A 25,422-nucleotide genomic window follows, 5' to 3' on the forward strand; every position below is an offset into this window, starting at 1 on the left:
TAAAGCTTAATCTTCAGAGATTTTTCAAGTGATACTGCTACTCTTTTAGCATTTAGTGGTTTCAGTGTCACTGAGCCACAAATAAAAACTGTCTAGACTCAGGATTCATTGTGTGTTGGGTGGTAGTTGCAGATATTGGGTGACATAGTGCTGCAGATTAAGTCAATATTCCATAACAATATTTCACTTGGTGATGCAAGTGCCTAATTTGGCATGAATAATTCATAGGACCTACTTTTTTTTTTGTTTGTTTTTTTAAATAAAATCATGGTATCCACGTGAAAATCAAAGATGGCCGTCATTTTTCAAGATGGCCACCATGTTGTATGAGAGAAACTGCTTTTTTCTTGTAAAATTTGAACGTCATTCATGCCAAACTGATCACAAAGCTTTAAAATGTAGTGATTGTGTCCGTTAAGTTTTCAATGGCAGTTTTTGTCTAATCAATCAAAACCCATGGGATATTTAAAGCAATAACACTGTTCATATCACAACCTCACATTGTAGTTCCTTATTTATGATAATTATGTACTTTTACATTTGCAATATTTAAAACTATTCAAGTTAGAATCCACAAAAACCTATATTTTGATGCAAAATTTGGGAATTGAAATTATTCAATCCCAATTCAGGTCAAAACCAACAAAATATAACTTCAGAAAGCAGCCATTCTTGAAAAATGCCAACTATGCTTTTTATACACGCATATTGTTTTTTTTGTTTTGTTTTTGAAAATACAGGTCTAGGAGACTCTTTGTGCCAAGTCTCATGCTTGTATCACCAAGTGGAAATTTGTTTTCCTAATCTTCAGCACTATTAGTAGCAGAAAATGTCTCAGAGAAGAGCCCACTAGATGGAACATCTCTGACTGGGGTGAGTTTGCTGTGTGCACATGTTCACTCTGTAGGCTGCCAGTGGAGACTAATGAATCATGGAGTGACATGCAGGTTTTGTTTGATCAAACAATAGTTGCCTCATTCTGTGCAATGTGTAAGGGTTTCATTGTGCATGCTGCTCAGATAACCTCAGCCTGTACGTGTTTTTGATTAATCAACTGTGAATATTAATGTTGCTGCAAAACATTTGATCTTATTTTAAAAGTACAACGATCAGAAAATGTGTTGTAGCAGATTTAAAATTGTAATTTACTGAACTTCTACTAATTTCTCTAAAAAATTATAAGTTATACACTCCAGGTTATCGAACAGATACAAATATTTACAGCAGTTTGCCCCATTTCAGCCATATATTCTTCCTTAACAGTTTTATTTATTTATTTTTGCACGCTTTAAATAAATCCTTATTTACTTTAGTCGAACTGCTTGCAAAATTTAAGACTTACAAAAAAAAGGCACACTGGTCTTGAATTTGTCACCTAATTAAGTGGCAGCTGGTACTAAAATAGAAAACCTCAGCCCATATGTTACTAAGCAGTAAAACTGCAGCAGTACCTCTAAAGAAAATGCTTCTTTTGGTAGATTCTTGTGCCTCTTTTGACTTTTTTTTTTTTTTTTTAACACCAAAAGGCTGAGTCTTTTTCATTTAGTTGTTGAATAGTTGTCGATACTAAGAGTTATCATGTAAGCATTTGTAGAAAACAAATGTTTATTTTATTTTAGCTTTTTGGGATCAAGCTGTTTAAGCTAAACGCTGATTCTATTAACCAACCAGTTGATTGATTGACCCTTACTTTAACTATTGGTAGCTGTAAAAATGCCAAATAAATCTTCATGAGAAAATATGTGTACACCGAAAGAAAACGTAAAACATGAGCAAAAGAAACATTAATTCAATTCGGTATTCAAAATATTCAAATATTTAACATATATTGACTTAAACCATTTAATTTCTACAAATTTCTGCTAACGATGGGCTGATCGTTCAACTCAAATTGATTTTTTCTTTATGCATGAGCTTGTATTGTTCATGAAATTTTTCAGTTACTTTCTACAAACTTCCATTAACAAACATGACAATTTTACTTTGTAAACCTTCTATATCTCGTAACTTAAGTAACTTTTAATGGAATATGACGTTTAATGTTTTTAATGCATCAACCTTATATCAAACCATTCAACTAACATTATGCGTAAGAGTTACCTTATTTTGAATTTAAACACACCCAGTGGCCCTCGCTTCATTAAAAGTCATGGATCCGAGCGGCACAGCGTACCAGGAGACGTGATAAATGATGTTTTCCTGGTTGTATCATCTTGCTTAGTCGAAAAGAAAAGTGCCAGAATAAGTGCTGTCAAAGAATCTACCTGCAGGAGCTCAGGGATTTTGCACAATAGGATTCTCCAGAAGGCTAAATTTCACTGTCTCTAGTGATGACTGACTCTGCCTGCCATTTCATTTTCTTGACTGAGGAGAGTGTACATATATAAATATAAAAAGAAAAACTTCCTCTCACCCCAGTGCTTTGTCACACTTCTTCAGAGGCAAAGTTTTTTTTTGTTGTATTTTCTCAGTTTCTCTCTAGCCTAAAAAGATATATATAAATAATTCTGTTTCACACAACAATAGAAGAACCTGGGGGCCTCCCACTGGAGTGCTCAGTGGCACTTTAGAAGCCTGTTGTTCTCTTATTCATAGAGGCAGTTTTTCTAGGTCTTTTTGAAATGTTGTACATGACCTCCTAGCTCTAATAGACGGTGTTCCCTTTTGCCACAGCTTGTTCTTAGGTACCAAAGCTGGTGTCAAAGAGGAAATGCCTGGAGCTCATTAATACAACATGACTGACACAGGTCAAATAGAATCAAGGCTTGAAAGTTGTCAAATGATGTATGTACTAAATTATTGCCCAACACACCCATTTCATTCACTTTCTTTTACCATTATACTCATGACTTGTTCTGAGTCTAAGTAGATCCCCTCTGAGCTTACACCTGGTTCTGGGGTACACTCAGTAGCAGCTGATCAGCAGATCTGAGAGACCGGGAAGGTGTGTACAGGTGTAACAGCTTGGAAAAGTAAGGAGGGCAAGACTGTTTAAAGATGTAAAAACAAATATAATAATTCTAAAATGGATTGACAACCAATGCAGGGATTTTGAAACAAGTGTAAAGTGACCAAATTTCGGCATGCCAGTTGAAAGACATGCAGCAGCGTTTTGCACCATCTGTAAATGGGCAACAACAGACCCACTGACCCCAGCATAAAGAGCATTATAATAGTCCAGCCGAGTTGTAACAAAGATATGGATCACTATTTCAAACAGATATCATGGAAGGATTGGCCTTATTTATGCCATTTGCCTCAGATGAAAGAAACTAGATTTCACCACTGCCTTTATCTGACTGTCAAATTTAAGGATACCATAAAATTTGATCCCTAATTTGTGACGGTTAGCTTGATAAAGTGAGCAAATGAACCAAGATCTAAGGAGGCAGAAGACGAGACATTGCAGAAAAACACATTGGTTTTCTTTTTGTTAAAATAAAAATAATTAGGGACATCCAGGCCGAAACTTCGACAGTCAAGCAAGTGTCTGACTGATGGGGCATCCTTTCTATTGAGAGGTAGGCAAACCTGTGTCATCCGCATGGTGGAAAGATATTTCATGCTTCCTGAAGATGAAACCAAGTGGAAACAGGTTTAGAGAAAATAAGAGGACCCAGAATTGAGCCCTGAAGAACGCCACTCAAAAGGGAAGCAGGAGAAGATCTAAAATCGGAGGCTGTCACACAATGTACGCCCTGATAGATGGGACCTAAACCACTCCAGAGCAATACCCCAACACCAACCAACTAAATGGGAGATTAAAATGTCATGCTCCACTGTATCAACTGTGGCCGATAAGTCTAAAAGCAGAAGGACAACACAATCGCCAGAATAAGTAGTTAAAAATATATCATAAAAAATTCTTAAAAAAGCAGATTCACTGTTATGTGAAGTTTTTAAACCCAACTGGAAAAACCTCAAGAATGAATGTCCAGAAATTCCAGATGGAATATAATGTTCCTAATAACAATAAAGCAAAGGGTGTTAAACTATGCGGTTTCATTTTGGTATACGTAAATATTTAAACCAAGCTTGTTTAAAGCCTAGCCTTCCTTAACACAATGCATATTGCTCACTGCCTTTCATACCAAAGTTTTAAACTAAATTAATCTATAATGAGAAATTATGAAGTTGCAGCCCTTTTAGTCAAACCTTGTACATGATCACATGTACAATCTAAAACAAAGAGTTCAAAGTTAGCAATTAGAGTATATCTTGGAGATGACTCTTCTATCACATCAAACTTTAGCATGTCTGTAAAACTGGCATAGTTATAGCCATTTGTATTTGATAAGTAGCTGTTGTGGCCATTATACACAATTTTTAAAATCTAAAAATGATCAAGAAGACTAGTTCAATAATCTTGCAAATAAAAATATACATATTAAAAATATTTTTTTGTCTCTTCTTCATTCAGGTTACAACTGTATTCAGCTGATGGCTATTATGGAACATGCCTACTATGCCAGCTTTGGATATCAGATCACAAGTTTCTTTGCTGCTTCCAGGTAAATGTTCTCGGCTATCTGCGGTAATGCTTTTATACGGCTTTGAAAGGTTTACTATAATACAATAAATCTTTCACAAAAATATATTCTAATGGTTTCTTTTTCTCAGTTAACTTTGCAAATTGAATAAACAGAGGATAAATAAGGTCCTCTTTGTACACAGTTTAAGGATCTTTTCAGGCAGGTAGTTCCAAACATCTTGAAGAATAAACCACAGATCGTCTGAATGTAGGCTGGGTCACATCTCTTCATGTCATCTGCTGTAGAATTGACCAGCCAGTCACCTCCTCAATCGCACTGCAAGACGGATAAGTGTATGTTTTGGGGTTTTTTTTGCATTCAAACATTTGTTCAGTACTTTATTATTCTTGGCAAATGCCAATTTTTATTTACAAAAATACAACCTCAAACTTGCAAGAAACCTTTTTCAAGATCTTCAGCAAACTTTCTTGCGTTACTGACAACTTTTTCACATTTTAACTCATCAGTCCAGAGGACCTGCTTCCACATCTGTACCACAGTTTTTAGATTTTAATGTAGAGCTGAGTTGCTTTATCTTGCTTCCACATCGGGAGTATGGCCTTTTGGCTGCAATTCTTTCATGATGACTACATCTGACCAGACTTCTTTGCACAGTGGACTGGTGTTCTTTGGTCCCACAGGTTTCTGTCAGTCCAAATTGATGGCACTGCTGGACTTTAGACTTTGAAAGAAAATAAGCATGATGTGTCTTTCATCTGCCCCAGTAAGTTTTCTTGGCTGACTACTGTGTCTACAGTCGTCAGTGTTGCCTGTCTTTTTGTGTTTATTCCAAGCAACCTGAACAGCACATTGAAACCCCAGTCAGCCTTGAAATCTTTGCCTGAAAGAGACCTTGCTGATGTGGTATAACTACCTTGTGTATTGTTACTGTGCTCAGTTTTGCCCTGGAGTCTGACCTGTGTCTTTCATAGCCTTACACTGGTAGCAGTTTGACTTTTCTCCATCTAAAAGTTGGGTTTCTGTTTTTTACTAGCCCATTTTGTCTATTTATAGAAATAAATGTATTTGTGAACATGTTTTTTTTTTTAAAACACTTTGTTGTACCTCTACCTCTTTTTGTTCTTTACAGACCCTATTTATTAAGTCAGGATTTTTATTGTCTGCAGTGTTTCAGCTGCAGCAATGCAATTAGTATTCAATGGGCTTCCAAAAGCATTGTATACTCATGCATAGGACAGAAGCTCATCCATATGCACATTTCATATCATTTGGCAGACAATGCTTGTGCATTAATTCAGAAATTACCACGTTGAACAACAATGCCGTCTGTCTCATTCCGTCTCTCTTCCCTAAAAGTAAAATAAAAAGGGAAATAAATGAATGCAGTGTGATATAGCCTCTTAGCCCCAGTTTGTTCAGCAACACTTTGGCGATCTATGAACCGCATCAGTAACCACAGGCCTTAACAAATCAACCAAGATTGAACTATGATGGATTATTACCTAAAAGTCTATTTGTTGCCAAGTTTCCCCATTTTAACAGTTTTTAATCTGTATTATCTATAACTTTGTGCTGTCACGAACTGAGCGAGCAACTTCAACACAGTCACCTCGAATCAAGGTTAGACAGTCTGACAACATCAACAATCTCTCTGTAAATACATTTTCTGTTAATCCATAGACTGGAGGGAATCATAGATAAAGATGGACCAGTGTGCGTATTTATCTTTTTTCAGAGTTTTTTTCTTCCCTGCTTGGAGTGGAGCTGAATGTAGTCTGTATATCACAATTTCACCCTTGATTAATCTCAAAAGTGTAGTTCAAAACCTTACTGGTTGAATACTGGGATGAGACGTAATCCTGTGTCATGTTTTGCTATCAAGTTGATTTATTTATTTTTTTTAAAGCTTGAAGGACAGAAGGAACGTTATTGGGAATTATGTGGAGTTTAATCAAAAAGGATCAATATTACACAATCTGTTGAATCACATATTTTAAGACCTTTTATAGTTTTGTGGAAAGTGGGTATTTATGTATTTAAGCTTGCACGTTTGGATGCAAATTATGTAAATTGCTTTTATGTCCCCCGTCGCAGCGCGAAAGGTGGGGATTGGAAATGCCATCCGTCCATTTATCCCTTCGCGCATGTCGTCAGCGCAATAACTTGGTAAATAAGTGAGGAACAAACTTCAATTTTTGTTTTTGGCTGCATCTAAAAGTAAGAAAGTTTCCTTTCAAAAATTGGTTTGCCACCCTAAAATCTAAGCTGACTACCACCATATACAGTATACATGTCAAATGTGTAAGCTGGATAACTTAAAAATGAAGCAACAGGACAGCATCCTTTTAGGTGTGTAGCTGCATCTAGGCATAAGAAAGGTTCCTGTGAAAAACCAGGTTGCAGTTAATTAGATTAATCACACTCTGAGGTTGTGATTAATCACGAGTAATCACTATGCTTAACTTTGTAAGCTTGAAATATAAATATGAAGGTTTTCATAAAATGTTGAAGAAAATGTTTTATTGTCTCAAACCAAACAAGTTTTCCAGGTTTTCATACTCGGCAAGGTTAACAGAAGTAATTTTGTTTCAAACATTAATTTATAAATGTTAACTCAAATGTCTCATTAAGTGTCATCTTTGTGATCAAATCATATAAACCGCAATGTTCCCCCTAGTATTTCATGTGTCTGGGCAAACACAAGCTCCCTGAGCCTCTGAGCATCCCTTTGCTTTATCTCTCCTCACTCCAACTACCTCCATGTCCTCTCTAGCTGCATCCATATATCTCCTCTTTGTCTTTTTCCTGCAGCTGTATTTCTAACATCCTTCTACCAATATACCCACTGTCCCTCCTCTGGACATGTCCAAACCATCTGAGTCTGGTCTCTCTAACTTTATCTCCCAGTTGTTCAACCTGTGCTGTACCTGATGATCTCATTCCTAATCTTATCCATCCTTGTCACTCCTAAGGAGAACCTCAACAGCTTCATTTCTGCCACTTCCAGTTCTTTCTCTGGTCTTTTTTGTCAATGCCACTGTCTCCAGACCACACAACATAGCTGGTCTCACCATTGTCTTAGAAACTTTTCCTTTGACCATCCAGATTTACACCGAGCACTGCTGTTGGCTAACACTTAACATGATTAAAATTGCTACAAGTCGTGGGATTAGCTGACTTACCTCCTTTGTTTGACGTTGTACAACTGTAAACTTCTGTGATAAATCCACAACGTCAAATATTATTCCTCAGTATGCGATGACATGTGTAGTCTAAAGCTGGAAAACACTAAAAGCCAAGGAGGTTGTTTGTAGCTATTTAGCTCCTTCGCACGAAGCGCCAAAACTCCAGAAGATGCTGATTGGCTGGAATGAAAGTTTGCCTGTGATTTCATTGGTTGAATTTTTGACCTCTTCGTAAACTTCCATTGTCGCTACGCAAATCACGTGACACAGGTCTGTTTTATCAATGGCGGTGGGGGTAGGGGGTGGGGATTCTCCATTCTGAACACATTTCAGAAAGGTTGTAGCGATCGCTGCGCTCTTCTTGTGCACAGAGAATGTACGAGCAGTGCGTGATTGTGCACGCACAGATTAGAGGGAATATTGAAACAGTATAGTAATGGATTAATCTGCATTATGTAATATTAACGAGTTAATCAGTTTAGATTTATCGCATGCGTTAACGCGTTAACGTTATGTCCAAAGTTATGTTCTCTGATGAAAGTAAATTTTGTACTTCCTTTGGAAATCAAGGTCCCAGAGTCTGGAGGAAGAGAGGCACAGAATCCATGTTGCTTCAGTTCAGTTCAATTCAATTCAAATTCAAAAATACTTTATTAATCCCAGAGGGAAATTATTTTGTTGTTGTAACTCGTTATCCTCATTTCATTAAGAGATGCCATAGATACTGATGGCTGTAGGCAGGAAGGATCTCCTGCAAAGGTCCACCCCACAGTGGATCCCAAGAAACTGGCCGCAGACGCCGTCCGATCCGCCCACTCAGACTCGGCTGGCCTCCCGGTTCCCCCGGACTGCAGGACCGCCCGAATGCCGGGCAGAACTCCTCCCAGAAGTCTGCCGAGCTCCTCATAACTGCGGACAGCCAACTGTAGGTGCTGAGGGACGATCCTGTTCTTCCGCTGTCGTGAGCCGTGTTTCCTGCTAGTTCCAGGATCTCAGCGGTCAGGCACTCGAGCACAGCTGGCAGGTAGATGAGAATGCGTCCATAGAACATCCTTTTCAACTCGTTTGAGAGTTGGGGCTGTAGTTGGGATATTATTTCAGCTTTTGAGATGTTATTCAGCTGCTGTTGTTGTAGAAAACTGCCTTGTTGCCATGGTTACGCATCATAACAAATGTCCAAAACTAAAAAAAGTTTCAGTAAAAATCCTTCCAGCTGCACAGCATTCGATACCAGAGGAAACAATCATCCAAAAAATGTGATTTACATCCAGAAAAAGAGGAATTAAAGTTTCCAAAAGCAAAATCTCAGAATGAAAGTAACAGAGCTGCTCCAACATGCAGCCACCTTGAGCGGCGCAATTCTAGAATTGAGGTCCAGTGTCAAGTTTCCACAGTCAGTGATGGTTGTGGGGGCCATGCCATCTGCTGGTGTTGGTCCACTGTGTTTTCTGAGGTCCAAGGTCAACGCAGCCGTCCACCAGGAAGTTTTAGAGCACTTCCTGCTTCCTGCTGCTGACCAACTTTATGGAGATGCAGATTTCATTTTCCAACAGAACTTGGCACCTGCACACAGTGCCAAAGTTACCAGTACCTGGTTTAAGGACCATGGTATCCCTGTTATTAACTGGCCAGCAAACTCACCTGACCTTAACCCCATAGAAAATCTATGTTGTATTGTGAAGAGGAAGATGCGATACACCAGCCCCAACAATTCAGAAGAGCTGAAGGTCATTATCAGAGCAACCTGGGCGCTCATAACACCTGAGCAGTGCCACAGACTGATCAACTCCATGCCACGCCGCATTGCTGCAGTAATAAAGGCAAACGGAGCCCCACCTAAGTAATGAGTGCTGTACATGTTCATACTTTTCATGTTCATACTTTTCAATTGGCCAACATTTCTAAAAATCTTTTTTTTAATTGGTCTTAAATAATATTCTAATTTTCTGAGATACTGAATTTGGGGTTGAATTTGGGGTTTTTCATTAGTTGTCAGTTATAATCATCAACATTAAAGAAATAAACATTTGAAATATATTAGTCTATGTGTAATGAATGAACATAATATACAAGTTTCACTTTTTGAATGGAATTACTGAAATAAATCAACCTTTTCATGATATTCTAATTTTATGATCAACACTTGTGTGTGTGTGTGTGTGTCTGTCTGTCCGTCTGTCTCTCTATATCTATCTGTCTGTCTGTCTGTCTGTCTGTCTGTCTGTCTCTATATATCTCTATATTTCTCTCTATTTCTCTATATATCTCTTTCTCTCTATATCTCTATATATCTCTCTATTTCTCTATCTATATATCTATATATACATACATATATATTCAAACCAGCCACCCCTATTATTTGAGGGAACTAGTTTTATTTTTTTCTTGTTTTTATATTGCTGAAAAGTATAGTTTTCTCAAATAATTGTGGTGGCCATGTGGGTGTGTGTGTCCAAGATTAATCTATGGTGGCCAAGGCCACCATTGGCCACCCCTGGACTCTGTCATTGCACCTGGTGTTGGATAATATTGCTCCTTCCACTTGCAAAAGTCCATCACTCTGTGCCACCTGACAAGAAAAAGACAGCTGGACAATAGGTTTTTGGTTCAGCTTTGGTTTAGATTAGATTTGTAATGAGAGTAAGTTGTGATAAACCAATGCAAACTCAATAGTTTGTTGTTTATTTCATATGTTTATCTTGTGTTCATGCAGTCGCTATGGTACCCCAGATGAGCTGAAGCAGCTGATTGATGTGGCTCACTCGATGGGCATTGTGGTGCTGTTGGACGTGGTCCATAGTCATGCCTCCAAGAACACAGAGGACGGCCTTAATCGCTTTGATGGGTCTGACTCATGCTTCTTCCACTCACCACCCAGAGGGGAGCATCTTTTGTGGGACAGCCGCCTCTTCAACTATTCCAGGTAGATTTTATCTGACTCTACTGTAGATACTAAAGCTGGTTTTCATATTTTTAATATACTGATTTGTTCTTTAATTTATGTGCATATGATTGTCTATTGTTGTCTTTGTTCACTGATGTAATCACTCTTTGTTAAAATCAGGTCTCTCTTGTAAATTCATGATCGAGACTCAATGGGATTAACCTGTATAAATAAAGGTTGAATGAATGGATATATTTTGCTTCATTAAAAGCTGTCATTGGTTCAATTTGTCTTCAATAAATGCAATGCCAGTCTATAAATTGTAATTTTTAATCTGCCATAGTATCAAAAAAATCTTCTTTTGAAAAATATATATAAAACAGTTGTGAAAATTTGTCTTCATCCTACCTCTGACAAACAACATGAACATTTATGGTAAAATTTAAAAAAATCTAGATCACCTATGCATTGAAATACATTAGAAAACTGAACTCAAGTAAATATTATTTAAACCACTTGGGTAAAATACCATTCCTTACTTTGTTATATATATATATATATATATATATATATATATATATATATTTTATATTTTTTTAATTTTTTAATTTTTTTTTTTGTTGTTGTTTGTTTGTTTGTTTAGTAATTTACTCAAAAAGTTTAAAAAATGTTCTGTACATGTTACTGCCTCACATTGAAAAACGAAAATATTTTGGCTAAATATAACAATTTATTACTAACAAAATCAGACGATTTAGAACAATCAGTTTGATCAGAGTCGTTTTAAGTCCATTGTGTTTAAACACAACAGCTCTCTTTTCTGTAGAGAGATACTTTGCTTTCTGTGCAAACCACGTTCCATTATGAATAATTTATTTAAGTAAAACCCAACAAGAAGCAACCAGAAAAAAAGGGCTGTGGGCATTGCCAGGTTTTTGATTAAGTAAATGTTGCACTAATCGGGTTAAAAGATATTGTTAATTAAAGTAACAATGTTCAGTCAGCTCATCTGGATGGTTTCTTTTGTTGCTGAGGCATTTCATCCTTCATCCGAAGGACTTCTTCAATCTGAGGAGCCCACGAAACCAAACTGAATCCCACAAACGGCTCACCTCCAGAGTGGAATTCTTTTGTGGGATTTAGTTTGGTTTGGTGGGGTCCTCAGACTGAAGAAGTCCTTCGGATGAAGGAAGAAACGTCTCGGCAACAAAAGAAACCGTCTAGATGACCTGACTGAACATTGCTGGATTTATACCTGGATTAATGAGCATGGACTTTGGTGTTAATTATAGTTGTTTAAGCAAAACCACAACGGCAAAAATTACCAATGAGTTCATATTCAGATGAACTGTCCATGTTTAAGAGTCCTGGAGGATGAGATGGGGGAAGCTGGGATTGAACCATCAACCCTCTGGTCAGCAGTCCATATTTTTTGTCAGGCCAACAGGTTTAAACAAATATGAAACGTGAACAATTTGTTTTTGCACCATGAGAACAAACAAATCTTCAAAGCTACTCATTCGTGCCACTGAAGATTGAAAGTTTTAGTCACATCAGTTTAACTTACCCAACACATATTTGCACAGTTAGGATAGTTGGTTAGTCATTTACCCTTTTTTTTAAATTAGTCTGTCACTACATAAATAAATTTCTCTTCAAAGATTTAACCACATTTTGGCAGATTTTAAATTCCTCAAATCTTTGGGAAAAACAACAACACCTTTTTATTTCAAATGAAAAGTTGAAATGCCATTTACCATGCAACTGAATCCAAATACTGTCACTGTGCATTAACACAGCTTCCTTTACCATTTTCTTCCTCTTTATACCACTAGAATTTTCATGTAATTAAGTCATTTTTTTCCAAGCTTTTAAGCCCAATACAAGGAACTGCCCATTGATTGCTGCAATTTCAACTCCTCAATTATGTTCTTGCAGCTGGGATTAAGAGCAGCAATTTAATGCTGCGCATTGCATTCAACTCATGAAGGACATTTCAGATTTTCCCTGGTTACATCAGATGTATAAATGAGCAGTGAGGTTTTGCTGTGGTTCATGATGTAAAATGAAAATGAGCAATATTTAAACAGGTTGATAAATGAGGCCAAATGGGAGCTGACATCCCACTCTGTATCCTCTCCCAGACAGTCTGATACAGAGCGATATGTTGAAGGTCAAAAGCATGATATAATCACAAAGATGACACATTAATTCTCTGAACGAAATGCCCACAAAGTCCCGTTGACTGTCAATCTGACAAACCCGATGTCCAAAAGAGGCTTTTAATGGCAAATTTAAGTTTCCAATGATTTAGACTTTTATCTTTTCACACATGCCCTGGCAGGTGTTGAATTTTAATGTGCTATGAATAATGAATTCACCCTAAAAGCTGGCTAAACTTGGTAATTTTCATATCTAAGCAAAATTTTGAAAGTGTCAAAAATGATGAAATTCCATCAATTGCCTGGCTGTTTTTTTTATTTTTTATTTTATCTCGTTTACTATTCACCAAACATACCAACTGGGTGTTGTTCCAGGCACCGTTAATTAGGTGTTTTTCCTGCGTCTGTACCCCCAAAAATAATCCCAGCTTGCAATGAGGGAGGAACAGACCGTGTTAAGTCTATCGAATGACTTTTTGAACTTACTTTTAATAAGCGTGTGTCACTGTGCAGCAGTTTCCAATACATTATACAATGCTTAGTGTCAGGCATGCGGGGTATAATAAGAGAACAAGGTTCTTCTTTCATTAGTTATTGAGCCGTCTTCATATCAGAGGCACTCATTAGACGTGGTGCGGACATATGCTGCGACTGGGAGGCATATGAGGAATCATTTGTAAAAACCAAAGGACCACTGCAATGTCATAGCCTGTTCATTTGTCTTCTTCGCCTGCCACAGGATGTTTGGACACGTTGTATGTGTTGAGCTTTCTTGAACTCTTTGGAGGGAAATGAACCTCAGAGGCAAACTGTGAAGCAGTGTGTCTGTATTCAAACATCCTTTCTGCTAGCCATAACTATCTGACCATGATGTTCATATTACTTTGACAGAGGCTGGCTGATACAAGCTGTGACCTTTATATATGTGTATTTTTGTTTCCTTGCTGCTGCCTCTTCTGCTCTGTTTGCACTGCTGCATGTTTATCAGGAGGACCCCTTTTTGTTGCTTTGTGTTCCACTTCAGCTTTTCCTCATAAAACATTCAGCACAGACCTGGAGAACGCTGTCTAAAAAGATTCCTGCCATCTAATTTGTAAAGCTGAGCCGTCTTTGAGTCAAATGCATTGGCATTCAGCGTTATGACGGTCTGGCTTGACAAACGTTAGTTGTAGGAGGTAGACATGCTAAAGTTAGTTGTTGTTTTTTTAGATACTGGATGATAACTAAATAGTTTTACTGCCAATCAGGCCTTATATCTGAATACAAGTGAACCTGACTGAGCTAAGATGCGGCGTATTGGGAGAATTTGGGGATTTAAAGAAAATCCTCCATTTATTTGAAGACATGTGTATCACCTGACATCTTTTATGCCGGAGTGTTTAACTAAAATCATATTGTGTTGGGAAGGGACAGTTATAGCTGTTTTGCTCAGACTTACAAAGGATGCAGAGCTACTTGTAGGCCTGTCACAAAAACAAATTTTGCTGTGCGATTAATTGTCTCAGAAGTTATTGCGATAAATGATAATATTGTTTGAAATTTGACATTAGTAATTATTGTCAAGTTTAAAAAGAAATGTTGGTTAATTTGTTTTGAGAGTAGGACCTTTTTTTGACCACCGGATGGCAGTATAAGACTGAACCGAAGGATGGATAGTGAGGGAGCGAGCAGCGTGCCTCTATAAGAAAAATGGGAGGGAGACCCGTTGACGTGACATGGGCTGTTTCACTTTCCTGTTTTTTGGTTCTCAAAATGGCGGATGCTCGGTGTGGTTTGAGCTCTTTAGCATAGCATTTTTCACACAAAGCTTTTAATAAAAATCAAGTTATCAGTTTCTTTTTGCAGAGAAAAACAACTTTTTACACAAAGGCACGGGTTTCAACCGTGAATTTTGGAGCTTCGACAAGACGGAGGTTTTTTCCCTGAGGCCGGCCTGTTAGCTTAGCTCATAGCTTAGCTTCTCAGCTTAGCTGCTTTTAACGATCCAAAAACATGATTTTGGATTGTTAAAACATATTTTAAAGAGAAAGGGAGGGGTCAGTGAAGAGTTGAGCCTTTTGTCATCCATTGTTTTCTGTAGAAAGAGAGATACACGAAGAAACGATCAAGCCGATAAATGAAAATGAGGTCACTAATTTTCATTTATCACGATTAATTGTTTATTGCGACAGGCCTAGCTACTACCACATAATATCAGTGAATTTGACTTACTGTCTTTTGTGTTGACTAAGTTGGATTAGCTGTGGTGGTCTTCTGGAAATGGGTTAACTCTGATCAATTCTAGTTGTTTATCCAATGATTACTTTCTGAATGTTGCAATAAACTCTGTCCAGTGATTCATGAGATACTCCATCAGAAATAGACTCCAGTAGTTAGTGACAGTTTTAAAAGTTGATCTCAGGCAATCATTGAGATATTGGAGTATAAGTTGTGGATGAGTCACAGCTACCAACTCATCAAATTTTAGCTCAGTATCTGTAAAATTGTTTGAATTGTGGCCATTTTGTGTTTGTTATGGTTGATTGGCAGTTGCAGCCATCTCTAAATCAGATTGACTCCTAAAATAAATCAGTTGTACTTCCTGTGTTTACTTAATTATAGTTTCACAAAAATCTATCCAGTGGTTCATAAGATATTTTGCTAACACATCAGACGAACACCAAACACACAAACATGGGCATAAACCGTCTTGTTTTTACAGCAGATAATAATAAATGTCTAAGTTTTTCACATTTTATGTTTGGTGCTCTAAACTGTGAAAGAATAATGAAAGTTTCAAAGTCTTTCAGATTAAGATTGACATCAAATAACATTTGCAAATTGTATGTAATAGATGCGATACAGAGCTAACTAAAATACTTTTAACACGCTAAGAAGTCAATGATATGCACAGTCATCTTAAAACCTTTTTACAATACAGTAGTCCCTTGTTTATTGCCGGGGATCCGTACCCTGAAGCCCCACGATAAAGGAAAAGCCATGAAGAAGGGATACAGTAGTTCAAGTTCAAGTACAGTAAACTTTATATTAAGACTTTAGAAACCCTTCCCACATGCTTACAATGTTATAAACTCTTAAACCTACGTCATTTTAACAACAAACGTTACTAAATTTTACTTACTAGCTCTGCAGAACAGCAACCGCTCTGGTTCCGTTCCAACTCTGTTCTATTCTGACTCTGTTAGTTTCTGCAGACTATCCTGCAGCAGTGAAGCCCACAAATCAGTCCTCTAAGCTCTTAAACCTACTAATTTTAACAGCATATAGCACTTATATGTTGCTACTAAATTTTACTCACAAGGGCTCTGCATAACAACTGTGGCTCGGTTCCATCCGACTCGATAGATGAAAAAAGTCCCGGTACAACATAATAAAGCCCCATCCAGTTTGATATGTGTGTGTGCTGCCGCTCCAGGAGCAAGGCTGCCCAGGATTTAGTCCACCACCTCTGGCCTGTCCGGACCAACACTGCGCGACCAGAACCAGGCTGGACCCCGCAGCCATCTGTCGCCTGCAGCTCCCAGGATCCGGGTCACACTGAGTCCAGATCAACTGCAGCCCAGATACTCAGCAGTGAAGATACAACTTGAAGGATGAGTTCAGCTTCAGGATTATTTGATACTTTCCTGCCAGTCCTGTGAGCTTATCCTAACAGAACTTCTGATTTTGCGTTGCAAAACTTTCCCTCCTTTTGCAGCAACCAGTGTTTGGAAGCAGTGTTGACCTCTGGGAAGTGAACAGATGGCTTCTGGGTAACGTAGTTCTTTAGAGTGATAAAACAGTGAAGGCTTAATGAAAGAAAACTACAAAATGGTGGCACACTTTTATTTTATTTATTTATTTATTCTGGAAACTATTATGCACATTACTGTACATACACAAACTGCAATAGAGTGAGTCTGCGAAAGTCGACCCGCAAAGTAACGAGGGACTACTGTACTTTGGTTTATGTCTGTGTTGCTAGAAGATTTTCTGCATTTTCAGCTGTTCTGCTCTTTCAAAAGCAAAGTTTATGAACATAAATTGTTGCACCAGACACTTATCTGTTCTTGATAACCAGAAACAAACTGGTAGATGTCTACATTATTGTAGATGTCTACATTATTCATTTCAAGTAGTTTCTTTCAAAGACGTCAAAGTCACCTTGACGCGCTGCCCGAGTGAATGGAGCCTAGGGTTCTCCATGTAGGGGGTTGGCAACCAGAGAAGCTTAGCCTTTTTGCAGATCAGTGCTTTGAGTGGTGAGCACTGAGTGTTCTGAGGAGCTTGATGTGGGCTTTTTCTATAATCCTTCACATCTCTCAGGATCATTTGCATCCATTTTTCATCAATCTTTGTGTGAATTCCTAAGATATGAAAAACAGGCCCAGGGCCAACCTTTTGAAAAGATTTTTTTTAACTCTTCTTCATGTTGTCATGCTGAGAGATCAGCCCTGGATTTGAGGACCCAGTCACAATATTTCCCTTTTTTGATAAGATTATTCAATAGATGTGCTTTTGTTAATGTTTACTTTTATCGATGTACAGATGTTTCTTTGACTATTTTTGGACCTCTTTGATTCTTTAATATGTACAAAAAGTGGCTGCTTGAATCTGGTTAGCATTGGTTCATTGTAAGTTATTTTAAGAGCTTAATTGAGCTAAAGTTGAATCAACTAATTTAAGACATCAAAGTTCATGCTCAGTAATCCAGGTACAAATCCAACAACGTTCAGTCAGGTCATCTGGACGGTTTCTTTCTTTTTCTTTTTTTTTTGCCGAGACATTTTGTCCTTCATCCAAAGGACTTTATCAGTCCGAGGATCCACAAACAGATTCTCACAAGCAACACACTCTCATAGAGGGGAAAAAACAGTTTGCTGGTGATAAGTTGGTTTGATGCTTTTTTTTTCCCCACTATGGGAGTATGCTGCTTGTATGAATCAGTTTGTTTATGGCTTGGACTGATGAAGTCCTTTGGATGAAGGACCAAATGTCTCCAAAAAAAAAAAAAAAAAACATTGAGATGACCTGACTGAACATTGTTGGATTTGTACCTGGATTATTGAGCACAAACTTTGGTGTTTTGAAACCATTTTGGCATGGCTGCCTCAGAGGAGTTGACAGGGGAGAGGGTGGGTCCCAGAAACCATCTTATCACCAGCAAACTGGTTTTTTTTTTTCCACTATGAGAGTGTGCTGCTTGAGGGAATCAGGTTTTTTGTAGCTCCTCGTACTGATGAAGTCCTTTGGATGAAGGACGAAACGTTTTTGCAAAAAAAAACAAAAAAACGTCCAGATCACCTGACTGAACATTGTTCAACTAAATTAAGGTTTTTGACGTATTATGTGCTCAAACTACAGATCAAGTTACGTTTTTAAAATTTTATTCAGTCCCTCTTCTCCATACCACGATAATTAGACCAATTACAAAATATTACAACCCTACTAAGTCCATCCATCCATCCATCCATTATCTTTTACCCACTTCTTTCATTATGGGTCACGGGGGTCGCCGGTGCCTATGACAAATCAAGTGTGTGATCCTCTTTTTTTTTTTCCATACAAAAATCTGCTCAAACCTGTTTGTCATTGTACACCCCGAGTCTCCAAAGACTACAGTTTTGATCACAGGGCTTTATTATTATTTATTTAGTTGAGCATATTTCTTAGTTCATCCATCCATTATCTTTTTATCTACTTCTTCCATTTTGGGTCACGGGGGTCGCTGGTGCCCATGTCCGGCAATCACTGTGTGAGGGGCAGGGTACACCCTGGACGGGTCGCAAGTCCATCGCAGGGACACATAGAGACAAACAACCATTCACTCTCTCACTCTCACCTAGGGACAATTTTTTTAGAGTTACCAATCAGCCTAACATGCATGTTTTTGGTCTGTGGGAGGAAACTGGAGTACCCGGAGGAAACCCACACATGCACGGAGAGAACATGCAAACTCCACACAGAAAGGCCCCCGGACCGGGATTTGAACCAGGGATCTGCTCGCTGAGAGACAGCAGCTCTACCAGTTGTGCCACCGTGCTGCCCCCCTACTAAGTCAAACACTAAAAACATTTTTTTTTACGAATATTTCAAATTCTTACATCCTTTAAACCAACTTAGTCTTATAGTGGAGGCTGGTGCTCTCTCTGATCAGTGAATAAAGTCAAACACTGAAAGTTAGCTCAATCCAGTTTCAGACATTTTAGTATTTAGTGCTCAGGAGTTATTTCCCCCGTACCATCAAATCAAACAGGATAGGGAAAACAGTTTTTCCCCTCTGGTGAGCTTCAGCTAATGAGCTCAGCTTAGCAGTAGGTGTGCTACCGTGGCTCGTTGGAGCTGCATGTTGTGCTTCCAGTAGGTGCTGGAAGGAGCCAGTGGGTAAGAACACGGAGTTCGGCATCTTCATTTCCCTTTCAAACCCTGCAGCCTGTTTTAAAAACTATTTGTTAAGAGAGCAGGGGAAAAAAGCAGTAACATGCAAAAAATAACCTTTTTTTTTAAACTAAATAAGTTACCATTTAATAAAGTTTACCAAAGAGGTATGTTTACATCATGGAAATTAAACTCTGTAAAATTCTAGTAAAGACATTTTTGTAACAGTTGATCATTACCCTAATGGGAAGAGGAATTGGCAAAAATATATTTATATTCACAATCAAGTTTGTAACTGCAGGAATCTGCACCCTGTCCTCTCCTGCCACCCAGTTTCTTTACAGATGCAGATACATTTGTCAGTACCCTTCCACTTTAATAAAAATAAACACAACCAGTGTACTGGAGCCAAAAAAAGTCCAGTTATGTTTCATTATTCCCAGAAACGTCAGATATTTTGATTCTTGTAAACATACAATTCCTGTCTTGCCTTTTAGGTTTTTTCGTCAATAGCTGAGCCCACCTGGGTCGTCTTCCATGAAGCCCATTATCATTTTAAAAGTGATACACGGTGCAATCAAAGAGTGATGCATTTTTACTTGGAAGTTTATTTTGAAATGTTTCCTTCTCTTTTACTACCATCCCCACTGACCTGGGCTTGCATTTCCTCTTGCTTCCACATCTCAGGAGGTTGATTATAGCTCCATGAACCTTGTGCTTTTTAATGTCATTGGCAGCTGTGGAAAGATGAACATGAACTTGCTTGGAGGTCTTTCTCTTTAACATGAATATCTGTAATTTTCTTTCTGTGCTCCTCAGGCAACTACCATCTTTACTTTGTCTTATCATAATTTAGTGTGATGCACTCAACAATACCAAGCTACCCAGTGGCTGTTCCCTTTAGCTAGGCTAAATGTCTGAAAAGCTTGAATTCACCTGTGATACGAATTAAGGTCAAACACTTGGCTTGAAACTTGACTATATTGCAAGAATCTTCTTCTTCTTTCGGCTTTTCCCTCTTCAGGGGTCGGTACGGCGAGTCATCCTCCTCCATCTCACTCTGTGCTCTGCATCCTCTGTCCTCACTCCAACTACCTTCATGTCCTCTCTAACTGCATCCATATATCTCCTCTTTGTCTTTTCCTGGCAGCTGCATTTCTAACATCCTTCTACCAATATACCCCCTGTCCCTCCTCTGGACATGTCCAAACCATCTCACTCTGTCCTCTCTAACTTTATCTCCCAGTAGTTCAACCTGTTCTGTACCTCTGATGATCTCACTCCTAAGCCTACCCAGAATGTGTAGTCTTTTTAGGACACCAACAAAGCAGTACCTGATTTGGGGGTGGGTGCCCTGGTTTTGTTTTTTCCTGGTAAGGTTGCCAGCTTGTGTTTATCCTACATCAAAGTGTTTGAATGGCTGACCATTCCTCTGAGGCCCCTTTGCCATGGAGACCCTACCAGGGGCTAATGTCCCAGATAATATAGCCCCAAAGACCAGGGTCTGTACAGAACACTCATACTCCTCCACCATGTTAAGATGGCAGTTCTGTGGAACACCCACAACTCATGGGAGGGAATATTTATCCTCTCTGCCTTGGGAATGTCTTAGGATTTCCCAGGAGGAGCTGAAGAGTGTTGCTGGGAAGAGGGCTGTCTGGGTTTCCTTCCTGGATACGTTGCCTCTTTGACCTGTCCCAGATAAATGGCAGAAGATGGATGAGTAGTTCACAAGCTTTCCTTTTGGCTTTTACAAACACCAAATGTTTCTGTTCCTTTAGTAAAACCTATAAAATCTTCTCACTCTTTCAAGGCTTGCATCTGCAATTTGCAAAGTAGTTAGCTAATATTACAGTCGTTATTTGGAGACATTTCAGCAATTTCTCATGAAATGGCTATAGATTTAAATAACTTTGGTAATTATATGTAAAAGCCTGTACCTCTTGGATGTCCTACCACATCTGAAATGTTGTCTATTGGTGAAATCACTAAAGAAATACAACAGGCTTGACAGGCTGTCGTTGATTTCTGAAAGACAGCGAGTACAAAGTGATACTAATTACAGGTTGCTTAACATACAGACAGTCACAGGCAGCAGAATGGCTCTTTCAGAATGCCAGGAAAGGCAGGTAGCTGGCAGGCAGCTTAAAGAATGCCAGACAAAACAGCACAAATCTAACACAAAGAACAGAGATACAGAGGCAGCCTTTCAGACGTCACACCGAGAGTTTATCCAGAAAGGCAGCAGAAAGAAGTAAGGCATGCAACACCTAACTGAATAACACCAATGCGCGGTAACGTTATAATTCGAACATAAAGATAAGATGTTCTATAAAAAATACTGATTTGGTTCTTTTCAATTATGATAATTCATACAAAAATGTAATTTGTGAGTAATGTTTACAATAAATAATTGAAAAGTTACATACTTAAAGGTCTTGTATTCCTTGAAGCAATGATTGTCACCCATTGCCTTCCATATCACAGGTGTAAACAAAAAACATCTTATAATGAGAAGTGACCAAGGGACTGTTTTGTTCAATCCTTAAAACCATTTTTGTGTGAGCTAAAGTTGAAAAGCTGTGGCGATCATTTTGAATGGGGTTGACTCCAAAAGCTTCATTCAACCTTTATTTATACAGGTTAGTCTCATGGAGTCACGAGGACTCATTTACAAGAGAGAGCTGTTTTAGACAGACAGCATATAAGGTACAGACACTAATAAACTACAGTAAAATGCAAAAAAGTAGTGTTATAAAACAATAAAATCAAGATGCCGTATAAAACAAGGTAAAATACTAAAAACAAGAACATATTTGCTTTGTTGTTTCAAATGTTTAAAATCCCCTAAATAAATTAAGGTGGACAGCTTCAGATCTTGTTGCAAGTTGTTCCAGGTTAAAGGAGCAGAGTAAGAAAAGGCCTTTTTGCCAAGTTCAATCTGCAATGAAGGTACACTTCAGGTAATGATGGCCTGAGAGTGCACGCTGTAACTGCACTGACGGCATGAAATGTGGGAGGAGATGTAAGAAAGCAGCAGACCAAGGAGTGATTTATAGATGAAAATGTACCAGTGTAAGAGCCTACATGTAGATAATGACCAACTAACCAATGAGTACAGAGTACAGTGATGGTATGGTAGTTGCAACCAGTTATGAATCTTTGCGCTTCAAGGTAGACAGCATCTGCAAGGAGATGGCAGGTGTGGGGTTCAAAAGTTCATCATAAGGTACATCCAATGATTCCTTTCTGAGAGCTTCATTAAAATTCATCTTTGGATTCATTAAATATTTCGCTAATGCTACAGACAAATGGGCACAGACATGGACATGAGCAAAAACGTTATCACCCTTTTGCTTTTGGACAGCAGGTCCTAATTAAATCACTTCAACAAAAACAATGTAAATTTGTTTATTCAGGGTTCTGTCGGTGTCTTTTGTTTTGCAAAAGGTGTAGAGAACTTTCAAAGAGGCAGCTCATTTGTCCTTCTTGGTCCAACAAACGCCCGCCATCCATCACGCTGTCTAAACATCGTCGTTTGAGCATCACGCTTCCTTCAGAATGACCTGTCAGTGTCTTGAATTTATTTGGTCTTATCTGTGGCTTACCTGTGGTGATGTGAAAACAAGGACTTAAATCTTTTTTCTCTCTCTCTCTCATCATAACAAGTTGCCATGAACCATGATGGAAAACTGACTTTAAAAAAAAAAAAACTGTGTCGATATTTGCTGGCTAGCTTGAAACTGAGAAGAAATGCCTTTTTATTTGGGACACAGTTGTGGTCTTCTGGATGAGGAACAACTAAATATAAAGTGGATGAGGGGAAAATTGTTTTTTTGAAAGAGCTTGCAGGGACTTGGAGGTAAAACAGCAACACTACATAGATTATTTTATCTTACTTTACAAGCCCCAGTATTCAAGCTTTACTCTATTAGTGCTCCCTAACTAGGTTTCACTGCCATTGAAGAGCTTTAATCTAAGGATACTGTAATATGCAATTTGCTTTTATATTAACGCCACAGACGGACTGATAACTTCATGGAGCTGCATAGATAAGTGGCGTATTGCATCTGCTATACAGATCTACCTCTCTCACTGTAATTGGACTTGATGATGAATGGCATTGTGGGTCCTAATGTGGCAGTATGGTTTCATCTTGGGCCTCTGGCTCTCACTGGCTATTATCTCCATCCCATGAGGATACATTGTGTCTGAGCCTTTGTTGGCTCTGCGCAGTGAAGTGGAGGACCTAATCTATTTATCACAGGGTCTGCGTGACCACCCAGCCAGGCTGCTATATCGGATCGTACCGGGCTCTCTTGTTCTGTTCCTCTAGGGATGGAGGAGGCACAGATGTAACTTGCAGCTTCACACCTGTCAAACAGTGCCGGTATGGGTCATCCCTGAGGAATGGAGCGCAGGAGGGAAAACATTTAAATGCATTTGTGGGATTTTTGTCTTCTGCCATAGAGGGATGTAATCCTCAGTACTGAGCACCCAGGATAAAGACACTTTTTTTTTTTTCCAAAGAAGCATTGAGAATTAGATTTGTTAAATGTCCAGGGTTTTGTAGTTTGAATTATTACCGAAGTGCTGTTAAAGCATAAATCTGTGCGTATTCACCTCTTTATTTATTTTTTATTTTTATCAAAGCATTGCATCATTCAAGCAAAGCATGTTGGGCTGTCTTTCAGTGTGGCATCAAAACTAGAAACATTTCTTCAAAGATCCTTGAAGGAGTGCATTTTGCCTGCAGCTTTTTCCGTAGAGCTTTAGACCAAGATCATTTTATGATGAGAAACGATTGGCAAACATATCTTTAAAATATATTCGTGTCTCGTATTGGAGCACACATTATATTTTGCAGTCAGTTTCACTCTAGATGAATATACGTCAAATTATGCAACAACATTAGCTCTACTGTGCTCTTGTCTGACAGGAACTTGTTATGTGGGTCTGCAAATCTGAAAGGAAATAATGTACTATAAATAATGGCAGTTCAATGTTTGTTTATGAGCCACTAAGCATCAGCAGAGGCTGGTTTGAAGCTCATTCAACAAAACCATTCAGGAATGTTATCGACGTGACTCCTAATGTTTTCTCTTGCAACAAATACAATTTAGTTTAAAACCAGTATATTGTCATGTGAAGTTGCATATTACTGTGCTTCTATCACTTGTAGAGTTGGACTCTTGCGTTTGAGTTTTCACACTAAGCAGAAGCAGTTGTTCCCACTTTATGTGCGTCTTGAACGTGTCATTCATCTCACATCGTCGGTGCTTTGCGTCTGCCCTAGAGCACTGCATCACAGTACAGTGTTTCATTTGGTGCTCATTATGCTGGCTGCATGGAGACAACCAAATATTGAGTTTTTTGCTGACGTTTCCATGGCGACACACTTCAAAATGAGAAGGGTTGAGGTGCTCGGTGTACTTTTGCCTTAAGTGACTATACAGAACTAGATGACTCTTTTCAGTCAGGAATGAGGACTGAAGCCATTTATGGAATCCACCTCCTCCAGCCTCCTCCAGCACAGTCCAGCCAGCAGTCTCATATGCTGTGAAGCACTTTTACAGCTACAACCTGAAACCGCAATAAGTTGGGATGTTGTGTAAAATGTAAATAAAAAATTACTTAAAACTATGTTTTATTCACAATGGAACACACTAAATGTATTAAATGTTGAAAAAGAATTTGTAATAAATAAATAAATAAATAAATAAATATATATTTTAGACAAAAATAAATTTTGAATGTGGAAGGACAATTGCTGGAGTTTTGGGAGGGGAGTCTTGTTTCTTTTTAGTAATTTTATTTATTTATTTTAAATGTGTTGCTGCCTTAAAATTCAAAACTAACTTTAACTTTTTCCAAAAATCGATGCAATATTTCTTAGTTTCAGGAATAAACATGTCTGCTATGTTCCACTGTGAATAAAATATGGGTTTTTGAGATGTGCATATTATTCCATTTTGTTTTTATTAACTTTTTTTTATGTCCCAACTTTTTCACGATTGGGGCTTGTATTACAAGTTCTGTTTTATATTCAGATACAGCAGTACAGCAGTCCCTCGTTTATCCCGGGGTTTGCGACAACGCCCCCCCCCCCCCCACACACACACACACACACACAAGTGGAAAAACTACAAAGTAGGGATACAGTATATCAAGTTCAATTAAACTTGTCATTACCATTGCATGTGGTACATGAGTTGGAACGAAATTATGTACACAAGTAGTAGTAGTAGTACTAGTAGTTTATTTTAGTATTTACTTTGGTAGTAAGTAGTAGTTTATTTTAGTATTTCCTGTTGTAGTAAGTAGTAGTTTATTTTAGTATT

At 38.3% G+C, this 25,422-nt stretch overlaps 1 protein-coding gene across 1 annotated transcript in view; it reads left to right on the top strand.

Annotated features, from left to right (window-relative positions):
- Positions 1-25,422, top strand: part of gbe1b (glucan (1,4-alpha-), branching enzyme 1b) — a 149,395-nt gene that overhangs the window by 36,647 nt on the left and 87,326 nt on the right. Inside the window, exons 6-7 of the mRNA XM_037677622.1 lie at positions 4,421-4,511; positions 10,392-10,601. Of these exons, the coding sequence (XP_037533550.1) occupies positions 4,421-4,511; positions 10,392-10,601 (301 nt within the window). The remainder of the gene's footprint in view (positions 1-4,420; positions 4,512-10,391; positions 10,602-25,422) is intronic.

Source organism: Nematolebias whitei, chromosome 6, assembly GCF_014905685.2.
Source record: "Nematolebias whitei isolate Nwh7 chromosome 6, NemWhi1, whole genome shotgun sequence".
Classification (NCBI taxonomy): Eukaryota; Metazoa; Chordata; class Actinopteri; order Cyprinodontiformes; family Rivulidae; genus Nematolebias; species Nematolebias whitei.